The 23,434-nt window shown below is 38.4% G+C and overlaps 2 protein-coding genes across 2 annotated transcripts; one reads left to right on the forward strand and one right to left on the reverse strand.

Moving 5' to 3' along the window:
• Positions 1-8,621: 8,621 nt before the first annotated feature.
• LOC119500377 (pleckstrin homology domain-containing family F member 2-like) lies at positions 8,622-13,442 on the forward strand. Its single transcript, XM_037790088.1, has 2 exons — positions 8,622-9,003; positions 12,336-13,442. The coding sequence occupies exons 1-2, from the start codon at positions 8,757-8,759 to the stop codon at positions 12,935-12,937; spliced, it is 849 nt and encodes a 282-aa protein (XP_037646016.1). The 5' UTR covers positions 8,622-8,756; the 3' UTR covers positions 12,938-13,442.
• A 4,413-nt stretch (positions 13,443-17,855) lies between these two features.
• Positions 17,856-19,693, reverse strand: LOC119500227 (pleckstrin homology domain-containing family F member 2-like). The gene is made up of 2 exons (XM_037789860.1): positions 19,327-19,693; positions 17,856-18,899 (listed from the first exon to the last, which is right to left on the reverse strand). Exons 1-2 carry the CDS (start codon positions 19,571-19,573, stop codon positions 18,301-18,303), a joined length of 846 nt encoding a protein of 281 aa, XP_037645788.1. The 5' UTR covers positions 19,574-19,693; the 3' UTR covers positions 17,856-18,300.
• Between the last annotated feature and the right edge of the window lie 3,741 nt (positions 19,694-23,434).

Here is a 23,434-nt window from a genome sequence, read left to right on the forward strand (position 1 = left end):
GCTAAATAACGCTCCAAACTTACGCTAAATTTTGGCGAAAAAAATCTGTCATGGTCATTTTCAAAGGGGTCCCTTGACCTCTGACCTCCAGATATGTGAATGAAAATGGGTTCTATGGGTACCCACGAGTCTCCCCTTTACAGACATGCCCACTTTATGATAATCACATGCAGTTTGGGGCAAGTCATAGTCAAGTCAGCACACTGACACACTGACAGCTGTTGTTGCCTGTTGGGTTTGAGTTTGCCATGTTATGAGCATATTGTTTTATGCTAAATGTAGTACCTGCGAGGGTTTCTTGACAATATTTGTCATTGTTTTGTGTTGTTAGTTGATTTCCAATAATAAAAATATACATACATTTGCATAAAGCAGCATGTTTGTCCACTCCCATGTTGATAAGAGTATTAAATACTTGACAGATCTCCCTTTAAGGTTCATTTTGAACAGATAAAAAATTATGAAATGATATGAAATGATAACCGCTATAGACTACTTAATCTGACACACTTTATTTTTCACGAGTTACTTGATCCAAATACTGGATGTCTTGGTTCAAAACCATTAAGTTGGTAAGATTCAATTATTATTATTATTATTAGGCTATTTGATATGAATGAAAGTTTAACTGGAGAAATGGCCTCCTGTAATTGATGTGAGGCGATCAATTAGAGAGAGCACTTTAACCAGACAACAGACACATTTAATCTGGAGGTTAAACTGTTGCTTGAGTACAAAACAGCAGTAAACCAGTACGAGTCTTAAACTCTCTGTGGTGTTGGTCTTATTCCAACACAGTCTCACGTGAAATAGTCAACAAATGTATTCTATTTGATTTGTGTACGTAGACACGAATTTCCCTTTTTCTTTGTGACACTCAGCACGACTTTCAAACACTTTTTCATGTGACCATGTGTCAATTTCCTTTCCAGTCTTTTCAAAATAAAACTACTCGATCGACTTGGTTAGGCTTAGGTTAGGTTTAGGAAAGATCGTGGTTTTGGTTTAAATTACACCGGAAGTGCCGTAACTTACGTATGGAAGTTACGTGACAACAACTTCTTTGTTAACTTTAGAAGAAGATCGTGGTTTGCGTTAAAATAACAAATAAATCAACTTTGACTTCTGGTTTTGCACAGGATGCAAACTCTTCTGGGTGAAAATCCGGTGTTTTTCGATCCACTCCGACCTCCTCTCTACGCGGCGTAGGTTCTCTATACTTTCCAATTCACAATATGAATTGATTTCGTGCTGACCATCACAAAAAGAAATGTGACATTTCGTGACTATTACATGAACTGCTGTGCGACGGGGCTGCTTCCTCAGAGGTCTGCTCACAGTGGAGTGGAGAAATAAAACAGGAGGTCTTTATTTGGCCCTCGTTAATGGGAGTCATTGAACTCTAAAATGAGCTCTTGTAAGCAGCCAGATGGAGAAAATGTCTGCTGTTCGACAGCAGTGTTTAGTTTGTTTAGCTCATTTACTTTTATTAACTCATGTATATTGTACAGTAGAGGACAGAGCAAACATTTGTGTAACCAACCACACAAATGTTTCTCTCTTCGTCCTTTTTGTAACAGGAAATGTGAAACATGGTGGGCCGTAAGCTGTGTTGGAGTGAATACAATACAACACTTTGTGTGTGTGTGTGTGTATTTCCCTGAACTCCTTCACCTGCTCCATGGGGATGTCCAAGCACCTGGGTGCCGGTTAGCCTCTCACACACACCTGGCCTTGTTCGAGAACTTGCCCAACCACGTACTGGCACTGTTGACCTAGAACACTGTGTGCTTTGGCAGTGCAGAATTATAGTAGACTCAAAAACTTCTACTGTACCAACAACAGTGCACTATTTTAAGACAACTGTGCCGGTTCAATAGAGGTTGAACTCGGATCAGATTAGCGGCCACGATTAAACCTGCAGAATCCAGACTTTCAGGTTTGCATCGGGTACATTGTGTGAAGCCAAAGTTGAATGCGTGCCAGCGTTTTATAAGTGTACTGTAAAGTGCTCATTAATGAGGACACATAGTTAAATAAGGTCTTTAAATCTCACACCTTTTAAGATGCATCACAGGAAGCCCCCTTTGCAAAGCTAGGATTAGCTTTCATTTGTACCCGAAAGCATTGGCTTTCAAAGTGGCAGCAAAAAAGGACATAATTTATTTTCACTATAATTCCATCCATAAGCAATACAATGACAGAACATATAATAATAATAATAATAAACTTTATTTGTATAGCACCTTTCATACAGTAGTTGCAGCCCAAAGTGCTTAACAGTAGTAAAAATAGACATAAAATAATAAAATATTATACAATAGCAATGCAAAAAGTAAGAAAAAAAAAAGGTAGTAGTATAAATATTATATTATACATCATAGACATCAATAAAAATAGCGCTAATGTAACACACAATCACAATGTGAGCGTAAAAGTGGCAGAATGCATCAATAAAATCGCTCTCATTTAATACACAATAGTCACATTGCGAGCGTAAAGTGTCTGAATGCATGATGTATGACTATTTTGGTCATTGGGTTTAATACACTTTCTGTAATAAACCATCTAAAATCATATCAGATGGGGGACCCCGGAACAAAATCTTATATCAAATGGGGGTCTGTTGTCTAATTTGTGTTAGTTTCGGGGTCCTTGATGTGAAAAGGTTTGCCCTAAAGGGGGAAACTGTCTCAGTGAGTAAAGTAATGGAACTATTGAGGAAGTTATCGTAACATAATCTTTATCGAACAAGGAAGTCCCACGAGATTAAAACCTCTTTTTACAAGTGAGACCCAGCAATTATAAAACAAGATGCTGAATCGCGGCAGCAACAATAGGTTACGACACGATATGTTACATCATGCAGCACATTAACATTTGGCTATACTTCAAACACCTGTAAGGTTAAAATGGCTCACACGCTATATGCCCTTTTCACAGCAGACTTTTTGACTCAACAGATTTGAACATGGCTGCGGGGTCACAAACTTTCTCATTTTACAGCTAAACCGTGCACTACAAGATGTCTCTGAAAACATTTGAGTAGAGAAATAGGCATTACAGTAACAGAATATTAATTCATATTTGATCAGCGCTGCCTTGTTTGACAGTTTGATAAGAGTTTTCGAGTGATTTACAGCTGCCACCGTTGAATGAACAGTAAATAGGAACGCTCTCTCTCTGAAATGACCTGTGATTGGCCAAAGTCTTGTCACGAGCTAGATTTTCTAAAGCCTGAAAACAGAGCCATGAGGAAATGCAGAAGTCTAGTTTTCTCTCAGAACACTTGAATTACAATATGCTGAAAGGTTGTGATGGAATTTTTGCCAATGATGCCAAAAAACATTCTGTCTACTGCAGGTTTAAATGGAATTGAGGCATCATTAAAGGTGCTAAATTACCTCCGCAGGGCTCTCAACATGGCGACAGCTGAGCCGGCTGCTTGCAGCTAACAGCGCTAACAGTGAAAACAACGACAAAAGACGAGCTAACAGTGTTAACCTGGGGGGAACGGAATGGTGTGTGCTACGCTTCTGCGACGACGCCATCGGTTGGAACGGCGTTATCGGCTGTAACAGCGTGGAGCAGGGCGGCGGCCGTGAGCTTGCTGGTGGGGCTGCCTCACATGCACTAAAAGGCTCATGTGACTGGCCGGCCATGTCAACAAAGCATGGAGACGCTCGGATTACATTAGGCGGATCTACGGAAATCTGTAGTTTGGGGCTGGGAATGACGTCACACCCAAGTGGACCATGTTCCGGTACAACAAGTCGGAAAAAGTGCTAATAAACAGTATATTACTACAGCTTTTTTACTGTAGATTTGGAGGTCAGTGTTGGTGAGGTTCGTCCGACTATCCAAGTCGGAAATCCGACTTCAGGGGGCATTCCAGTTGAAACTTCTGACTTTCAAATGGAACGCATACTCCGCTATATCTTTACATAGCTAATAGTTGTAGGCTGAAAAACTGATCAGCTGTTAGATGCAATCTGTTGAATTATTCTTAATGGGTAATAATTGCTCTTGTGTGTGCGTTTGCCACTTAAACTACCTACTGTAGCTGTGCCGGCCTGGATGTGATTTGGGTGTGATCACTGAAAGTATCCGCCTGTTTGTGTTTGAGTCACAACGCCTGTTTCTAGAACAATTTAATGAACGTTCATCAAAACGTTGATACGCAGATGAGTAATGACAGAGAGAGGCTGTAATTTATCAATTACAATGCCCACGTCTGTTTGATAAAATAATAAATGAACTGTTCATCATGATGTTGTTGTTTTTTAAATTTGTGAACGAATATAATTAATGAAACGTTATCTAAAGGTTTTCTGAATCTGCTCTTCTGATTTATAGAATATGATTTTACACGGCAAACATTTCCAGAAGAATTGAATGTTCAGACGAAGGCTGTGAGAAATGATAAAAAATAATCATTTAATTAGTAATAATAATGGTCCAAAATGATGTAAGATTGTTAAAAAATTCAGAATGTGTTTCTTTATCTTGTTGAATAATATGTAGGAGCATCATGACGGGACTCTGCTCCTAAAGCCTGAATGAAGAGCTCACACACCTCAGCTCTGTACCTGTCTGTCTGTCTGCTTTTGATTCCAGCCTATACACATCCTATAATATATTATAGTGCGATACCACAAATACAGGAAAGCACACTGTACAAACACACCACCTTAATCCTATAATGTTCCAGTTGGAGTATTATTGGAGTATTATAGGCCTACTATAGAAGAACCCGCCTACAACGCCGTTCTCTTTATACATCCATGGGTTCGTCCGACTTCAGGGGCATTCCTATTGCATCTTCCCAGTTCAAAAGGAATATATACTCCTCTATATCTTTACATAGCAAATAGTTGTGTGCTGCTATATTAATGCTCTGGATATCGTATAGAGAGAACCTTTAATGTTATCAGTACCACCTGTGGAAAATAAAACCATGTTCATAGAGTAACTGTGATTAAAAACTGATCAGCTGATTTATTCTTAACGGGGCGCGTTGCCACTTAGCCTACTGTAACCGTGCCGGCCTGGATGTGGTGTGGGTGTGATGACTAAAAGTATCCACCTGTTTGTGTTTGAGTCACAAAGACAGTTTCTGGATCAATTAAGTTAACTTTCATCAAAACATTCATGCGCAGGTGAGTAATGACAGAAAGAGGCTGTAATTTATCAATTACAATGGCCACGTCACTGCATGTATACCTGTCTGTATGTCCGGCTGCTGTTGATTCCAGCCTATAGACATCCTAAAATATATTATAGAGCGATACTACAAATACAGGAAAGCACACTATACTGTACAAACACACCACCTTAATCCTATAATGTGCAAGTGTGAATATTATTAGAGTATTATAGGCCTACTATAGAAGATGCGTAACCCAAGTATAATACTATAGCAATATATTGTATAGAGAACCTGTAATGTTATCAGTAACACCTGTGCAAAAAAAAATCATGTTCATAAAGTAACTGTGATTAAAAACTGATCGGCTGTGAAATTCGTTGAATTATTCTTAACGGGTAAACATTTGCTTGTGTGCACCCGTCGCCCCTTGGCCTACTGTAACTGGCCTGGATGTGATGTGGGTGTGATGACTGAAAGCATCTCCACTTGTTTGTGTTTGAGGCACACAGCCTGAAGCAAGAACATTTTAATGAGCGTCCATTAAAAGCAGCAGAATGCCAAGATGAGTAATGACAAACAACAGTTGGCAGCTTGTGGCGGTTTCACTCTCTTGGTATTGGTAGTAAATTGTTGTTGTTTTTTTCAGTTTCTCGTTTTGTGTCATCCAAATATATTTTGACATATATATTTCCTCATATATTTTTGAAAACCAGAAGAATCAATGAGATCTAAAACAAAAGTTATCATCAACATGAATATTAAAATCCCCCATAATTAAAAAACTGTCCATTTGTGTCAGTATGTCACAAAAAAAGGTAGAAAACTTTGTAATTGTAAACAAGGCCCTGATGGTCGATATAAAATAGCTATAATGTAACTTAGAGTGCATAAGAGGTGCCTGAAATGACATAAAAACGGTGGTGTTGATTGGATTTAGCATTAATGATCAGAGGCCTGTACTACGAAGCGAGTTCAACATACCCAGGGTATCTTCTCGTTATCTGGCTTCACTTAACTTAACAAACGAGATCCCGCTAAGCGGTCCTACGACGCTGGTTATCAACTCGGTAATCAATCCAGGGTTTCTCTTTCTGGCTACGAGCGCGTTCACATACTGTAAAGGGGCGTTGTTTGTAGCATCTGACCAATCACAAACATGGACAAGTCTACTGTCAGCAGAGTAGTATATTATACAAACCAAGAGCAAACTATAATATTAGACAAATACGAATAAGTTAAACACTTAATCAGACTAAAAGAAACGCAGTTGAAGCTGCTAAATGCAGGAAGGACAGCTGCAAAAAAAATTGCCGATGTGTGAATGCGTAATTTAAGACTTATTAATTTAACGGGATACTCTAAAGTCAGATATAGTCATCTAGATGGGGCAGTGATATTGTAAATATATAGGTATATATAGGACTATAATTGACACTTCAATATGCTCTTTGGTAGTGATGTGGCAGGTATGACTATTTCAGCCTTCTTTCAGCTGCGTCCCCGTCTCCGGCGGTGTAAGTGAAAAAATAAATATAAAAACATAATTCAAAGCGGTAAACACCCACAGCATACAGCCAACTGTCCTTCATGCATTTGTCAGTTTAAACTGTGTTTTTTAGTCTGGATTATGACTTAAACATCTTTGTATTTGTGTGATATTATCATACAATCTGCGCACCGAGCTCTGATTGGTCAGTAGACGGTACTTTTAGTTGATCTCTTATCTGGAACATAACCTGCTCCGGAGCAGGTTAGCTGTTCTGCATCAGTTACCATGGCGATGGTAAGAAGTGAAAAACCCTGAAGTTACCTCGCCAACCGCAAATCCTGCCTTGTAGTACAGGCCTCTGGAGTCATAAATGACCCCACCTCTTTTTGATTCACGTGATACTTGTAAACTAGTGGAATTTAGGGGAGATGCTTCATTTAGACTTACAAAGTCATTTGGAACAAAAATCCATTCGTCCATTTGCTTCCGCTTATCTGGGGCCGGGTCGCGGGGGCAGCAGACTAAGCAGGGAATTCCAGACGTCCCTCTACCCAGCAACGCTTTCCAGCTCTTCCTGGGGGACCCTGAGGCGTTCCCAGACCAGACGAGATATATAATCTCTCCAGCGTGTTCTGGGTCTACCCCGGGACCTCCTACCAGTTGGAAGTGCCCGGAAAACCTCCAAAGGGAGGCGTCCAGGAGGCGACCTGCACGAACCACCTCAGCTGGTTGTCTGAGCTCCTCACCCTTTCTCTAAGGCTGAGCCCAGCAGCCACCCTACGAAGGAAGCTCATTTTGGCCGCTTGTATCCGCGATCTCATTCTTTCGGTCACTACCCAAAGCTCATGACCATAGGTGAGGGTTAGATGGACTTGTAAATCGAGAGTTTTGCCTTCCGGCTCAGCTCCCTTTTCAACACAACGGTCCGGTACAGCGCCCGCATTAACTGCAGACACCACACCGAACCGCCTGTCTCACTCATGAATAAGACCCCGAGATACTTAGATTCCCTCGCTTGGGGCTTGAACTGATCAGCTGTGGGATGCAATAAGTTAAATTATTCTTAAAGGTTAAAAACGTGCTCTTGTGTTCGCTTGTTCGCCACTTGGCCTTACTGTAGCCGTGCTGGCTTGGGTGGAACTTAGGTGGGACGACTTGGGTGTGGTGACTAAAAACTGTTCCACCTGTTTGTGTTCGAGGCACACAGCCTGAAGGGAGAACAATTTAATGAACGTACAAAACCACAGAATGTTCAGATAAGTAATGACAGACAAGAGTTGGCAGCCTGTGACAGTCTAATCCTTTTCTTTTTACTCCAGCTGCTCGGCTAGTTTGACAATACTGCATCTGTTTGTAAAACGTGAGCTCTCGTCAGGTAGATTTTACTCTAGTTTCTAGTCACTCTATTGGTGTATCAGATTACCTTTTGTATTTCCAGTTTCTCATTTTGTGGCCAGTAAACATGTATAACCTCAGTATATACCTCAATATCACATATTGTCACTCAGATGTTTAAAAGGTGTAGATTTATTTTGAATTGTGTTGAAATTTGGTGAAATACAAATATAGATTCACCAGTTGATATATCCATGAGCTATAAATAGTGGAAGCCAAAGGTTCCTTTGAATTTATTGTAGTCAGTCAGAAAATTTCCTCCAGAAGTCCTGATAGTTATTAGATTCAGTCAAGAGACACGACTTATGTGTAAAATCAGCACATAAAAAGTGAAATACCCAGCAGAAAACTAATTCCAATTCTAAAAATGTTCTGTAAATGCCGGCGTAACGATTAACGTATTTCTTGTGTCACTTTCTATGAATTAAAATTGTATTTTATTTTTCATTTAACCTTTATTTACCCGGGATTCCCTTGTCTTAAAGCTGAATTTACGTTGGGCAGTCCTACTGCGTCACCACAACGCGTCACCACAATCAAGACGTCAGCACGACGCGTCACCAAGCCAAACACTTTTGTGCTTGAGCCCAGCCGCTTGCCTCATCAGACAGACGAGACGAGCACATGACAACATCTCACACCTACAGAGGCGTGGAGCTATCAGCAAAACCAGGCTGACGACAGCTGACTGTTGACTTGTTTACTAGATCCAAAGGACACACCATGGTGGAGCAGCTAACGTTTGCCCAGGGTAACTGGCAGCGGATCCACGCTGTGGAGAACTCATTTGGGCCGTTGGGGAAGCCCCTGTCCATGCCGGGCCGGGTTCTGATCGGAGAGGGCCGGCTGATGAAGATGAGCCGCCGGGGGCCACAGCCTAAAGTCTTCTTCCTCTTCAACGATGTGCTGGTGTACGGCAGCATCATCCTGAATGGCCGTTGGCACAAAAAACAGAAGATCATCCGTCTAGGTGAGCAACTCATCTGCTTCTCCAGAACACTTGATCCAACTAGACATTAGGCTGAGATTAGGTAACTTCAGACTCCCAAAGAAAAAGGTAAACAAGAGCCAAGCCAGTTGGTCAGCTGTGTGTATTTATTTATATATATATTTAGAAATGTGTCTACACCGGTAAGAAGAGAACCCCTGTCGTAGGACTGAAAACTCGGGGTTAACCCTGAAGGTACCTCGCTAACCCCAAATCCTGCTTCGTAGTACAGACCTCTGGAGTCATAAATACCCCCGCCTCTTCTTGATTCATGTGACACAAGTCATTTGGCTTTAGCCAGGTTTCACATAGGCCCATGCAAGTAGTAGAAAGTGATATATGTATATATATTTCAAAGTTCATTTATTGTGATTTTCAGTGGCGGCCGGCCAATAGAGGGCCACGGGGCCTGGCCCCACCCACCTTGAGCCACCAAAAAAAAAAAAAAAAAATTATAAAATTATTAATTATAAAAATTATAAAAATTATAAAAATTGTCAATATGTGTGTTTTTGACCTATGGAATATACCCGTAATATTTGTAAAATAGGATAACTGCGCCAAATATCTGCTTTCCTCCTTGAACTCTCTGCTAGTGCACCTCTCAGCTGCTCTGCTGCACGTGCACTTTCTGGGGCCAAATGGATTTGGCCCAAGGAAGGCGGGTCTAATAAGCAGTACAGCCAATCACTGATTAAAGATATATGATTACAAGCATGAATGACATACAATTCATCCAATCAGCGCCGTAAAAAAGACTTCCGGGAGGGCCAAACTGATTTGGCCCATGGTGTGCGCGCGCACGTTCACGTGTGTCTCTCTCTGTTCTCGTCAGGGCTCATGTCAGTTCTCGCGTGATCTTGTCTTCTCGTCTCTCGCTTCTCTCCACTTCTCTTCTCTCACAGCCCATTTTAACGGCATGACAATGGAACAGCCAAGCACTAGTAGCGCTTTTTGATACCTTTTTTTGCATTGAATCGTACTAGGATGTTTGTTGAAATTGATTGGCCCTACCCAAAAAAAAATCCACCAGCCGCCACTGGTGATTTTACAACACGGGGTTATGCACCAAAATGCAGTTGCAGTCCCTTTATGCTATGCTATGCTACATAAGAAAAACAAAAATGATTCATGGCTATTTTTTGTGGTGGGGTGTGGAGGATGAGTTGATGAGTCTCACATCGTGAGGAGAGAAGCTGCTCTGTAGTCCGGCGGTGGTACAGCAGCGGATACTTGTGTATCTCTTGCCAGACGGCAGCAGGGTGAACAGGCTGTTGCTATCCTTTAGGCTCTGCGCAGGCACCTCACCTCACCGATATCACACAGTTCATTTACAACCCTGAATTTACAAAAAAGCTTTCGATACAGTTCCTCATAAAAGACTACTGTCAAATTAAAAATCCTATTGTAGAGCAGAGCAGGGTGAGTTGAGCCAGTTTTTACTTGTGAGGGAGTGACAGTTAATGTCTCCAACAAAAAACATGTACATATATTTCAGGATGTGGTGCATCCTTGGGAATGGTCACTTTGCATCTAAAATAACCAGTTTTCAAAATATGACTTTCCAAAAAAATTGGTATTGGAGCCTAGGGAGAGGATAAGCCATAGTGCGGTACACCTAGTCTATCAATCATACCAGTCTAACACTGGTATGAGGTTATCAAAGAACTCGCATTGTGCCTGAAGGCAGTGGCTCTGCAGAGAGATGTTGCTTTAGGAGGGCGGCATATATACATGTACGACTAAAATGTGAACCAATCACATCCAACAAAAGGTTAACAGTTGATTAGTCTATATGTTCATCTTTTTATTGATCCTTTATTGAACCATTGCAGTATATATTGATATTTACATAACAAGTTGAAGCTAAGCAATCTAATTATATATAATTATGAATGGCTCAACTTCCTCCAGGCCTTTTGCCTCAAATTACCACACCGCGGGCATTTTAACAAACCTGTTTCATCCAGCAGTTTAGAGCTAACGCCGTGCTAACTGTATAGCCTCACATCGTAACATCCTAAAGCACTAACTCTTTTTAATTTATTTTGATTTAAATCATTCCTACTAATGTGTTTCTCTGATAAGAGAAAAAAAAAACATCTTCACACTTGCTGTGAAAGCACAAAACGAGCTTCCACCAGAGGTAGTGCAGGCTCCTTCAGGTAACTCTTTTAAAAATAGATTGGCTAATTCTGGTCAACAAAGGATGGTAACTGATTTGTGATTATTTGGGAAATTGTTATTTTTAAAAAGTATATTGTGGTATTATTTTGTTGTATTGTTTTTTTGTTGTAGTTGGAGGGTGTGGTGTGTTTTTTTTTTATCCTGATTTTTTTATGACATACTATACTATGACATTTTGATGACATTTTTTTTTTATATACAATGACATCTTTTTAATGACTTTTTTTATGACAACCTATACCATGGCATTTTATGATACTTTTTTAATGGCAGATTATACTATGACCTTTTTTATGACATTTTTTATGACATACTATACTATGACTTTTTTATGATTCTTTATGGCATACTATACTATGACATTTTTATGACTTTTTATGACATACCATACTATGACATTTTTTATGATTCTTTATGGCATACTATACTACGACATTTTCTATGACTTTTTATGGCATTCTTACTTTGACATACTATACTATGACATTTGTATGACATACTATACTATGACATTTTTATGGCATACTATACTATGACATTTTGATGTCTTTTTATGGCATACTATACTATGACATTTTTTTATTCTTTATGGCATACTATATTATGACATTCTTATGACATACTATACCATGACATTTTTTATGATTCGTTATGACATACTATACTACTACACTACACTATACTAATATTTTTATATACTTTATTATGAGTTTTTAAAGACATTTTTTTTACTTTTTGTGACATACTATAGTGACTTTTTTTATGACATTTTTATCTTTCTTTTTTAATATTAACTTTTTCAAGCAATTAGGGTTAGGTTAATTAATATTTGAGGACTTTGGTTAGTTTTAGGTGTTTTGTAGGTTGTGAATGTTACTGTATAGCCTAATACATGCGGTAAACATCTATTCTTAAATATAAATAATCTGCTTAGTGTCTGGGCTCTTATTCTCAAGCTTCAGATAGCTTATCATGGTTTCCCATTTCACATATCTCCATTATAGCTTATTATTGTATTTGAACAGTTTGTGAATAAACTGAAACTGACCAAGCTGTAAACTGGGAAGTTCTGTCATGTCTCACTTTCCTTGGCTGACATGCCGCATATTTTGTTTTCGTGATTTCAGAGGACATCCAGCTGGAGGACTTGGAGGACGGCATCAAAATGAGAAACCAATGGCTGATTCGCACACCACGCAAGTCCTTCTACGTGGCAGCCATCTCAAACGAGGAGAAGCGAGCTTGGATCGAACACATGGAGAACTGCCGGTCCAGTCTGCTGCAGAGCGCTGGCTGCAGGCCCGGGTCCACCTTCGCCGTCACCTGGATCCCTGATCGGGCCTCTGCGGTCTGCATGCGCTGCTCCAACAGGTTCTCCGTGACCCAGCGGCGACACCACTGCCGAAAATGCGGCTTTGTGGTCTGTGGTGGGTGCTCCAAGAAGCGAGCGGTAATCAGCCACATTCACCCGACTAAGGTGTTGAGGGTCTGCACCATGTGTCACTCGAGTCTTACGACGCTGGACGCCAAAGAGGTGAATCGTCTGAGGTTAAGCAGCACAGAGCAGCTCGGCTTGGATGATGATGATTACGTGGAGGCATACAGTGAAGAAGAGGAGGCAGAGGAGCAGATGGAGGATGATGATCCCAGCATGTGGGTGGACTCCCAGATGGAATCCCTGTCCACCTATGTCTACTTCAGACCAGAGCATGTGAAGCCCAAAATGTAAGCACATCAAGAGTGCTGCAGCCACTCAGAAAAAAAAACTTGTATTGGACTTTGGGTCTTTCTTTAACATGGACACAATACTGCTGCAACTTTGTGCAGTAGGAGCAAGTAAAAAGACATTCTCACTCCGTCATAAACATGACTAGACAATAATGTATTAAGTAGAAGAATTTTGTACATAGTGTATTTATTGATGTGAATACTTTGTCTTTTCACATTATTCTGTTTGTGCAACACTGTTGCTGTGAAGTCGTCGCTTGAGTTCAGTCTGCCTTTCTAGATTTTTATTTAAGTCTGATTTCAGTAACGTGTGAATATGTCAGTGTTTGTGTACATGAAATCATTTGGACTTTAACCACATTAAACATGTGAAAGCCTCACAAAAAAAGTTTATAGCTATCATTCCAGTACTGATTAATCAAGAATATACAACAGATCTTTCCTAGAAGTGATCATGGATTCTGACTGTACCTGTAATAAACATCAATAAACGTGTGTGGAATGTAGTAAATCCTTCTTATTATCAGTAATGCTGGCAAATATTATTGCAGCCACTGTGGAGATACTGTACAGTATACACATGGACTTTTATGGACTTTATTTGGCACTGTTATCAAAGCCAAGTAGCAGCTAGGAAGTTAACACAGCATTTTACCTTACTCTTTTCTCACTTAGAATAACTCCCTTTACTTGCATTACTCAGTGCTGACGAAAGATTTTAAGGAAAAAAAAAAAGTTATAGTATAGTATGTAGAACATTTTCACGAAAAAAAAGTAATACTATCGTATGACAAAAGATTTTACCAAAGTATGTCGAAAAATTTCATGAAAAAAGTCATAGTATATTATGTCAAAAAAGTTCATGAAAGAAACGTCATCGAAAAATTTCCCCCAAAAAAATCATAGTATAGTATGTCAAGAAATGTCACCAAAAAAGTGTCATAAAATGTCTCGACATACTATACTATGACTTTTTGGTGAAATTCTTGACACATAGTCATGACTATGACTTTTTTTCGTGAAAATGTTCTACATACTAAACTATGACCGTCTTCAAAATACTATACTATGACTTTTTTATACTTTTTTTCGACATACTCTACTACGACTTTTTTTCATGAAATTTTTCAACTTACTATACTATGAATTTTTTCATGACATTTTTTGACATACTATACTGTGACTTTTTTTGGAGAAATATTTTGACATACTATACTATGACTTTTTTTGGTGAAATGTTTCGACGTACTATACTATGACTTTTTTAATGAAATTTTTTGACATACTATACTATGACTTTTTTTGGAGAAATATTTTGACATACTATACTATGAATTTTTTTGGTGAAATTTTTGACACAGTCATGACTATGACTTTTTTTAAACACTTTTGTCGACATACTATACTATGACTTTTTTATACATTTTTTCGACATAACTTTTTACATGACATTTTCGACATACTACACTATGACTTTTTTCATGACATTTTTCAACATACTATACTATGAATTTTTTGGTGTAATTTCTGACACAGTCGTGACTGACTTTTTTTAAACACTTTTGTCGACATAACTTTTTACATGACATTTTCGACATACTACACTATGACTTTTTTCATGAAATTTTCGATATGCTATACTATGACTTTTTTTGGTGACATTTTTGTCACAGACATGACTATGACTTTTTTTACATTTTTTCGACATACAATACTATGACTTTTTTCATGACATTTTCGACATACTATACTATGACGTTTTTTTCATGAACTTTTTCAACGTACTATACTATGACTTTTTTTGGTGACATTTTTTGACATACTGTACTATGACTTTTTTTTCACGACATTTTCCGACATACTATGACTTTTTTTGGTGACATTTTTTTACATACTTTCCTTGACTTTTTTTGGTGAAATTTTTCGATATGCTATACTGAGACGTTTTTTTCATGAACTTTTTTGACACACTATGACTTTTTTTCATGACATTTTTTAACATACTATACTATGATTTTTTTTGGTTCAATTTTTGTCACAGACATGACTATGACTTTTTTAATCACTTTTGTCGGCATACTATACTATGACTTTTTTATAAATTTTTTCGACATACTCTACTATGACTTTTTTCATGACATTTTCGACCTACTATGACTTTTTTTGGTGACATTTTTTTACATACTTTCCTTGACTTTTTTGGTGAAATTTTTCGATATGCTATACTAAGACGTTTTTTTCATGAACTTTTTTGACACACTATACTAGGACTTTTTTTCATAACATTTTTCAACATACTATACTATGACTTTCTTTGGTGAAATTTTTCGACATACTACACTATGACTTTTTTCATGAAATTTTCGACATACTACACTATGACTTTTATCATGAAATTCTCGACATACTATACTATGACTTTTTTTGGTGAAATTTTTCGACATACTACACTATGACTTTTTTTCATGAAATCTTTCAACATACTATACTATGAATTTTTTTGGTGTAATTTTTGACACAGTCATGACTATGACTTTTTTTAATCACTTTTGTCGACATACTTTACTATGACTTTTTTCATGAAATTTTCCGACATACAATACTATGACTTTTTTCGTTAAATTTTTGAATATACCATAATATGACTTTTTTTCATTACATTTTTCAACATGTAATGAAATGGCTTTTTTTGGTGAAATTTTTCAACATGCTATACAATGACTGTTTTAATGAGATTTTTGAACATACTATACTATGAATATGTTCATGAGATCTTTGACATGCTATACTATGATTTTTTTTGGTGAAATTTTTCATCATACTATAGTATTACTTTTTTTGGTGAAATTTTTCAACATGATATAGACTGACTTTTGTCATAAATATTTTTCGAAATACTGTACTATGACTATTTTTTCATGAAATGTTTAAACATGCTATACCATCACTTGTTTTCATGAAATTTTCCACATACTATGTACTATGACTTTTTTTCATGACATTTTTCAACATATTATACAATGACCTTTTTTCAACATACTATAATATGACTTATCACTTTTTTCGACATACTATACTATGACTTTTTTATCACTTTTTTCGACATACTATACTATGACCTTTTTTCGACATACTGTAATATGACATATTATTACTTTTTTCGACATACTATACTTTGACATTTTTTAAAATATTTTTCGACATACACTATGAACCATAAACTATGACCTTTTTCCTCAAATTTTTCGACTTGTTTGACATACTATTCTATTACATTCTTATAGCTTTTGTATGATATTTTTATAACACTCTATACTATGAATGTTGTTACAATGTAACATTTTTCTGACATACTATACTCTGACATTATTTTATGATATATTATGTTGTGAATTGTTTGTGATTTTCTCATATTAAATTATGCTATGACATATTTATAACTTTTGTATGACATATTACATTTTGACATTTTTATGACTTTCGTATGACTTTTTATGATATCCTATATAATACTTTTTGTAAGACATTTTTATGACATACTAAACTACAACGAACCAAGTCCAGTTGCTGCTGATTTAACCCTTACTTGGATACCATGACCTGGATGACTGAGAACCTTCATAAACAATAAACTACAATGTTTTTTATGACCTGCTATGGTAGGACTTTATGACATTTGTATGACTTTCTTATGATATTCTATACTATGACATTTTTATAACTTTTGTATGACATATTTATGACATACTATACTAAGACTTTTTTATGACTTTTGTACGACAGTTTTACAAATCTATAACTTTTTATGACTTTTCTATGAGATTTTTCTGGTATAAAATACAATAACATTTTTCATGAATTCTTATGGTATGCTATACTATTCGTTTTTTATGACATATTTCATGACTTTTAATCACATACTCTACTTTGACTTTTTATGATTTTTTTTATGGCTTACTATTCTATGAGATTTTTTATAACTGGCTATGACATTTTCAGTACATACTATACTATAATTTATTTATGACATTTTCTGTTACACAGTATACTATGCCATTTTATGACATATACTATGAGTTTTTATGAACTTCACATTACATTTTTATGTCATACTTTATAAAAACTTTATGACATTTTTATAACTTTTTATGGCTTACTACATTATGGCTTTTTATATGACATTTTGTGATACTTTTTTAATGGCATACTATATTATGACTTTTTATGACATAATATGACTTTTTTTTTTTTTTTACCCCTGGATTTTTTACTGGTGTTCTATTTGTATACTATCCCATGTATACTGAATCTGTGTTCTTTTGTTTAATAATAAATAGAAAGTACAGCCAATTAGCCAACTAGTATAAAATAACATGATGTTGTGGGTTGGTTTTCTTCCTGTTTCCTCCAAAACAGTGAGTTTTTAAAAAGGTTAACATATAGAAATTAATTTTCAGCAGTGGCTTAAAACAAACCACAGATTCAGATCTGATGGAACAGGAAAGGCTGTTCCAAAGTTTAGTAGCTCATGAAGGGAGCCAAGAATCCGGGTGATGTGGGACCAACAATTAGCCTGGCTGCTGCATTTGGCACCAATGAGCTAGAGATCACTGAGTTATGCAAGTAAAGAGGGAGTAAGTCTAAGTGAGAAAAGAGTAAGGTAAAATGCTGTGTAAACTTCCTAGCTGCTACTTGGCTTTGATAACAGTGCCAAATAAAGTCCAGAAAAGTCCATGTGTATACTGTACAGTATCTCCACAGTGGCTGCAATAATATTTGCCAGTATTACTGATAATAAGTTGGATTTACTACATTCCACACACATTTATTGATGTGTATTACAGCTACAGTCAGAATCCATGATCACTTCTAGGAAAGATCCATCTGTTGTGTATTCTTGAAGGATTGATAACTATAAACTCTTTTTATGAGGCTTTATCATGTTTAATGTGGTTTAAGTCCAAACAATTCCATGTACACAAACACTGACATATTTACAAGTGACTGAAATCAGACTTAAATAAAGATCTAGTAAGGCAGACAGAGGCTGACCTCCAGTGTTCTCGTCAAAATCCTTTGACCACATTATCAGAGAAAATCAAGCGACGACTTCACAGTAATAGTGTTCCCACAAACAGAAAAATGTGAAAAGACAAAGTATTCACATCAATAAATACACATAAATACATATACTGTACAAAATTCTTCAACTTAATACGTTATTGTCTTGTCATGTTTATGACGGAGTGAGAATGTCTTTTAACTTGCTCCTACTGCACAAAGCTGCAGTAGTATTGTGTCCATGTTAAAGAAAGACCCAAAGTCCAACACAGGGTTATTTCTGCTACAGCACTCTTGATGTGCTTATATTTGGGGCCTCACATGCTCTGGTTTTAAGTAGATATAGGTGGACAGGGAGTCCATCTGGGAGTTCATCCACATGCTGGGATCATGGTCCTCCATCTGCTCCTCTGCCTCCTCTTCTTCACTGAATCCCTCCACGTCATCTTCATCTGAGCCCATCTTCTCTGTGCTGTTTCCCCTCAGACGATTCACCTCTTCGGCGTCCAGCGTCGAAAGACTCGAGTGACACATGGTGCAGACCCTCAATACCTTAGTCGGGTGGATGTGGCTGAGTACCGCCCGCGTCTTGGAGCAAGCGCCACAGACCACAAAGCCGCATTTTCGGCAGTGGTGTCGCCGCTGGGTCACGGAGAACCTGTCGGAGCAGCGCATGCAGACCGCAGAGGCCCGATCAGGGATCCAGGTGACGGCGAAGGTGGACCCGGGCCTGGAGCCAGCGCTCTGCAGCAGACTGGACCGGCTGTTCTCCATGTGTTCAATCCAAGCTCGCTTCTCCTCGTTTGAGTCGGCTGCCACGTAGAAGGACTTGCGTGGTGTGCGGATCAACCATTGGTTCCGCATTTTCATCCCGTCCTCCAAGTCCTCCAGCTTGATATCCTCTGAAATTATGAAAAAAATTGCATTTTAAGACAAGGTAATAAAGATATGGACACTATTGAATGGTAAACAAGCAGTCAAGAAAAGTGAGACATGACGGAACTTCCCAGTTAACAGTTTGTTTTTGAAAGATTACAGCTATCTTTTGTTTCATAATGTCATCTAATCTTTTGTTTCATAATGTCATCTAAACAATGTCACTGCCTGTAGCTGCAAGCTTACAGAGATGTAATCAGAGTAGCCCACAGCCAACTGGCTTTCAGCGTGAACTGTTTTCACCCTTAGTTCTAATTCTTGTTCACTTTTTACAGTCAAAGCATTTCAAAACCTTAAAAATGATGAAACAATTAAGCCTAATCTTTCTCCTCAGGAGAGTTTTTTGTCAAGTTGGATCAAGTGTTGATGAGCAGAAGCAGATGAGTTGCTCACCTAGAGGGATGATTTTCTGTTTTTTGTGCCAACGGCCGTTCAGGATGATGCTGCCGTACACCAGCACATCGTTGAAGAGGAAGAAGACTTTAGGCTGTGGCCCCCGGCGGCTCATCTTCATCAGCCGGCCCTCTCCGATAAGAACCCGTCCCGGCATGGACAGGGGCTTTCCCAAAGGCCCAAATGAGTTCTCCACGGCGTGGATCCGCTCCCGGTTATCCTGGGCAAATGATAGCTGGTCCACCATGGTGTATCTTTGGGTTTAGTTAACAAGTAAACAAGAGTCCTGTTGTGTTTTTGATGATAGTTCCACGTCTCTGTCGGTGTGAGACATGTGTTTGTCTTGTTTGTCTGATGAGACAGCAGCAATGCAGAAGCACTTATAAAGGCTTCAGCCTTGGTGACATGTCTTGGTGACGCAGTGGGACTTCCCAACGTAAGTTATGCTGTAAGACAAACCCATTTTGCAAGAAGAGAAGGGAAGGGAGGGAGCTCCACTTAAATTCATGAGAAAGTGACTCAAGAAATGATGTTATCATGCCATCTTTCACAGAATGACAACATGTTTACACCTAGAATTCCTTTTCTGCTGAGCACTTCACTCTTTACGTGCTGATTTTACACAGAAGTCATGTGTCTTGACTGAATCTAATTATTTGTCAGGACTTCTGGAGAAAATTCAGACATTTTTGACTGACTATGATAAATGATGAATGATGCTGCCATACTCAATGCTCATTAACTATTAAAAGGCCTAAAATATAAACATAAATAAAATATAAAATAAAGTTTTATACATTTATGATAGACATATATACATACATACACTATATGTATGTATGTATGTATGTATGCCTATGCATGTATGTATATAACCATGTAGGTATGCATTTATGTATGTATGTACTGTATGAATGCAAGTTTTATACATTTGTGGTAGTCATACACCGATCAACCATAACATTAAGACCACTGACAGGTGAAGTAATAACATTGATTATCTCGTTACAATTGCACCTGGCAGTGGGGGGGGAGGGATATATTAGACAGCAAGTGAACATTTTGAACTTTGTGTTGGAAGCAGAAAAAATGGGCCAGAGTAAGGATGTCACTTTGACAAGGGCCAAATTGTGATGGCTAGACGACTGGGTCAGAGCATCTCCAGAACTGCAGCTCTTGTGGGATGTTCCCGGTCTGCAGCGGTCAGGATCTACCAAAAGTGGTCCGAGGAAGGAAAACCAGTGAACCGGCGACGAGGTCAGACCCGAGGCTCATTGATGCACGTGTGGAGCGAAGGCTGGCCCGTGTTGTCCGATCCAATAGAAGAGCTACTGGAGCTCAAACTGCTGAAAAAGTTAATGCTGGTTCCGACAGTGCATCGCAGTTTGTTGCGTACAGTGCTGCGTAGCCACAGACTGGTCAGGGTGCCTATTGGCTGATCGGTGTATACATACATACATAAATGACATGTATGCATAGGTAAATGGTAAATAGACTTTCCTAGTCTTCCAACCACTCAAAGCACTTTACACTATGTTAGCATTCACCTATTCACACACACATCCATACACTGATGGCAGATGCTACCATGAAGGTGCCAACCTGCCCTTCAGGATTTCATCTAAATACTCTTTCACACACCAACGGCCAAGCCTTCGGGAGCAATTTGGGGTTAGGCTTTCTTGCTAAAGGACATTTCGACATGTGACCGGAAGAGCCGAGGATCGAACCACCGATCTTACGATTGGTGGACAACCTGCTCTACCCTCTGAGCGCTGTGGCTCAGTTTTAAAGCCAGAGTGAAGATCCTGGTATCATATGGAACTAGAAAACCATGTCATGCTAGCTTGTCGCGAAGGAGGCTAAATAACGCTCCAAACTTACGCTAAATTTTGGCGAAGAAAAACTGCCATGGCCATTTTCAAAAGGGTCTCTTGACCTCTGACCTTAAGATATGTGAATGAAAATGAGTTCTATGGTACCCACGAGTCTCTCCTTTACAGATACGCCCACTTTATGATAATCACATGCAGTTTGGGGCAAGTCATAAGGCTCGTTGGAAATAAACTGCGCCTCGCCTCGAAAGTAGACGAGATCAGGCGGCAGCAGCAGGGGGAGGGGACGAAAAGCTGTGGTCAAGATGGACAGTTTGCAACCGTTTCCAGCAGCCTTCAAAGAATTTACAGGAATTCAGAGAGATAGTTTCATCCTGTTAGATCCGATCTATAGGACACTTGTACTTTTCAGACCACGTTGGGATTTATTTAGATTTGTTTATAAATATATGTGGAAATGTGCGTGAATCTGGCATTGGATTCAATCCTTTATTATTTTTATGACTGCCTTGGAAAGCACTTTGTAATGAGCAGTCTCTTTGATAAATGCTTATAATTGATCTCAATTATTATAATTATTATTATCAACCATAGAAGATACTTTTGTTAACAGATGAAACCTTAATTGCACAACATGAGACGTTAAATATTACAATTACACAGGAAGTTGTGACTTTCTACAACACGTGGTGTTTGCTGTCAAAACTAAGAGCCAATCAGCTCTTTGATCAGGCGACAGCCAGGCATTTCCCATAATGCCCTGAGCCTTGCAGTCGATGGAGAGAAACTGGGCAAGTCGGGATCAAGTCGGACACAAATCTAACCGGCATGCATTGCGCGGCGAATGCTGGTGATCTATTCTGTGCAGGCCTGGCTCATCTCGAACGAGCCTCTTGTTAAGACAGCAAACTGACACACTGACAGCTGTTGTTGCCTGTTGGGCTGCAGTTTTCCATGTTATGATTTGAGCATATTTTTTATGCTAAATGCAGTACCTGTGAGGGTTTCTGGACAATATTTGTAATTGTTTTGTGTTGTTAATTGATTTCCAATAATAAATATATGCACACATTTGCATAAAGCAGCATATTTGCCCACTCCCATGTTGATAAGAGTATTAAATACTTTACAAATCTCCCTTCAAGGTACATTTTGAACAGATAACAAAATATGTGATTAATTTGCGGTTAATCGTGAATAACTATTTTAATCGGCTGACAGCCCTAATTTAAACCCATGGTTCTTTTTTTCTCCAAAAAATATAGTTTTTAAATAAATGTATCTGCTTATAATAGGACACAGATAGATGCAAGACCAGTCAACCATTGCATGAATATTACAGTATGAAGGGATCTGAGTATAATGGGAAAAAAAAAATAAAGATGCACAATTAACATGAGATCTTTCGCCTAGTGGCATGGCTCTATGGATGGCAGTGACCGTCTGTTTGTCGGTCGATCCACCACTTTGGTCCAGGCTGACATATCTCAACAACTATTGGATGGACTGCCATGAAATGTGGTACACACATTTATATTCCCCTCAGGTTGAAATATAATAACTTGGTGATCAGGTTATTTTGCTGTGATGAGTTTGTCAACTTGACCAACTATCTGGAAAACTAATGACAATCGCATCAACCATTTGAACATGGTGAACGCCGTACCTGCTTAACATGGGCATGTTGTCGCTAACAAAGAATTATGGGAGTGGTGGTTCACAATAAAATGGTGTTAGGTTTTCACTGGAACCTTGTTAGACTGGTATTTTCCTAAACCTCTAAGTAAAAAAGTCCCTAGACTGAGTGAACAATACACACCCTTCAACATGCCTGTTGAAGGGTGTCTCTCTCCATTCCATGCAACAAACATTAGTGTTATAAAACTGGTTTTTACCACAAGCGGGAAAAGCCGTAACAATGACTCATGGCTTTGACTGAGGTGTCAAACCTGTTTGACTTACTAAACCTGCCAACACGGAAAAAGGAACATATTGTTTTTGTTCCGTGTTGGTAAGAGTACACCGTGACCTGAGAGCGACGATGTAATTCAGGCAGTACTTATCTTATACAACACATCTATTTGCTTTGTGTAAAGGAATTCTTTAAAAATATCCTATTGTGAAGCACTAACAATAGAGAGTTCCTTATAATAATAACAATGATATTCGATTTTATTTATAGAGCACTTTTCCTAATAATCAATGACATGTTACACAGTTTAAAATGATCAGAGAAAACAACACACTAAAAATATACAACACACAACATTAAT

The sequence above is a fragment of the Sebastes umbrosus genome, chromosome 2, assembly GCF_015220745.1.
Source record: "Sebastes umbrosus isolate fSebUmb1 chromosome 2, fSebUmb1.pri, whole genome shotgun sequence".
Classification (NCBI taxonomy): Eukaryota; Metazoa; Chordata; class Actinopteri; order Perciformes; family Sebastidae; genus Sebastes; species Sebastes umbrosus.

Excerpts from the sequence above, each read along its gene's own strand:
- LOC119500377 (XM_037790088.1), top strand. The coding sequence starts at position 8,757 with ATGGTGGAGCAGCTAACGTTTGCCCAGGGTAACTGGCAGCGGATCCAC. Across the intron at positions 9,004-12,335 it reads ACAGAAGATCATCCGTCTAG|AGGACATCCAGCTGGAGGAC; the intron begins GTGAGCAACTCA and ends TCGTGATTTCAG.
- LOC119500227 (XM_037789860.1), bottom strand. The coding sequence starts at position 19,573 with ATGGTGGACCAGCTATCATTTGCCCAGGATAACCGGGAGCGGATCCAC. Across the intron at positions 18,900-19,326 it reads ACAGAAAATCATCCCTCTAG|AGGATATCAAGCTGGAGGAC; the intron begins GTGAGCAACTCA and ends TCATAATTTCAG.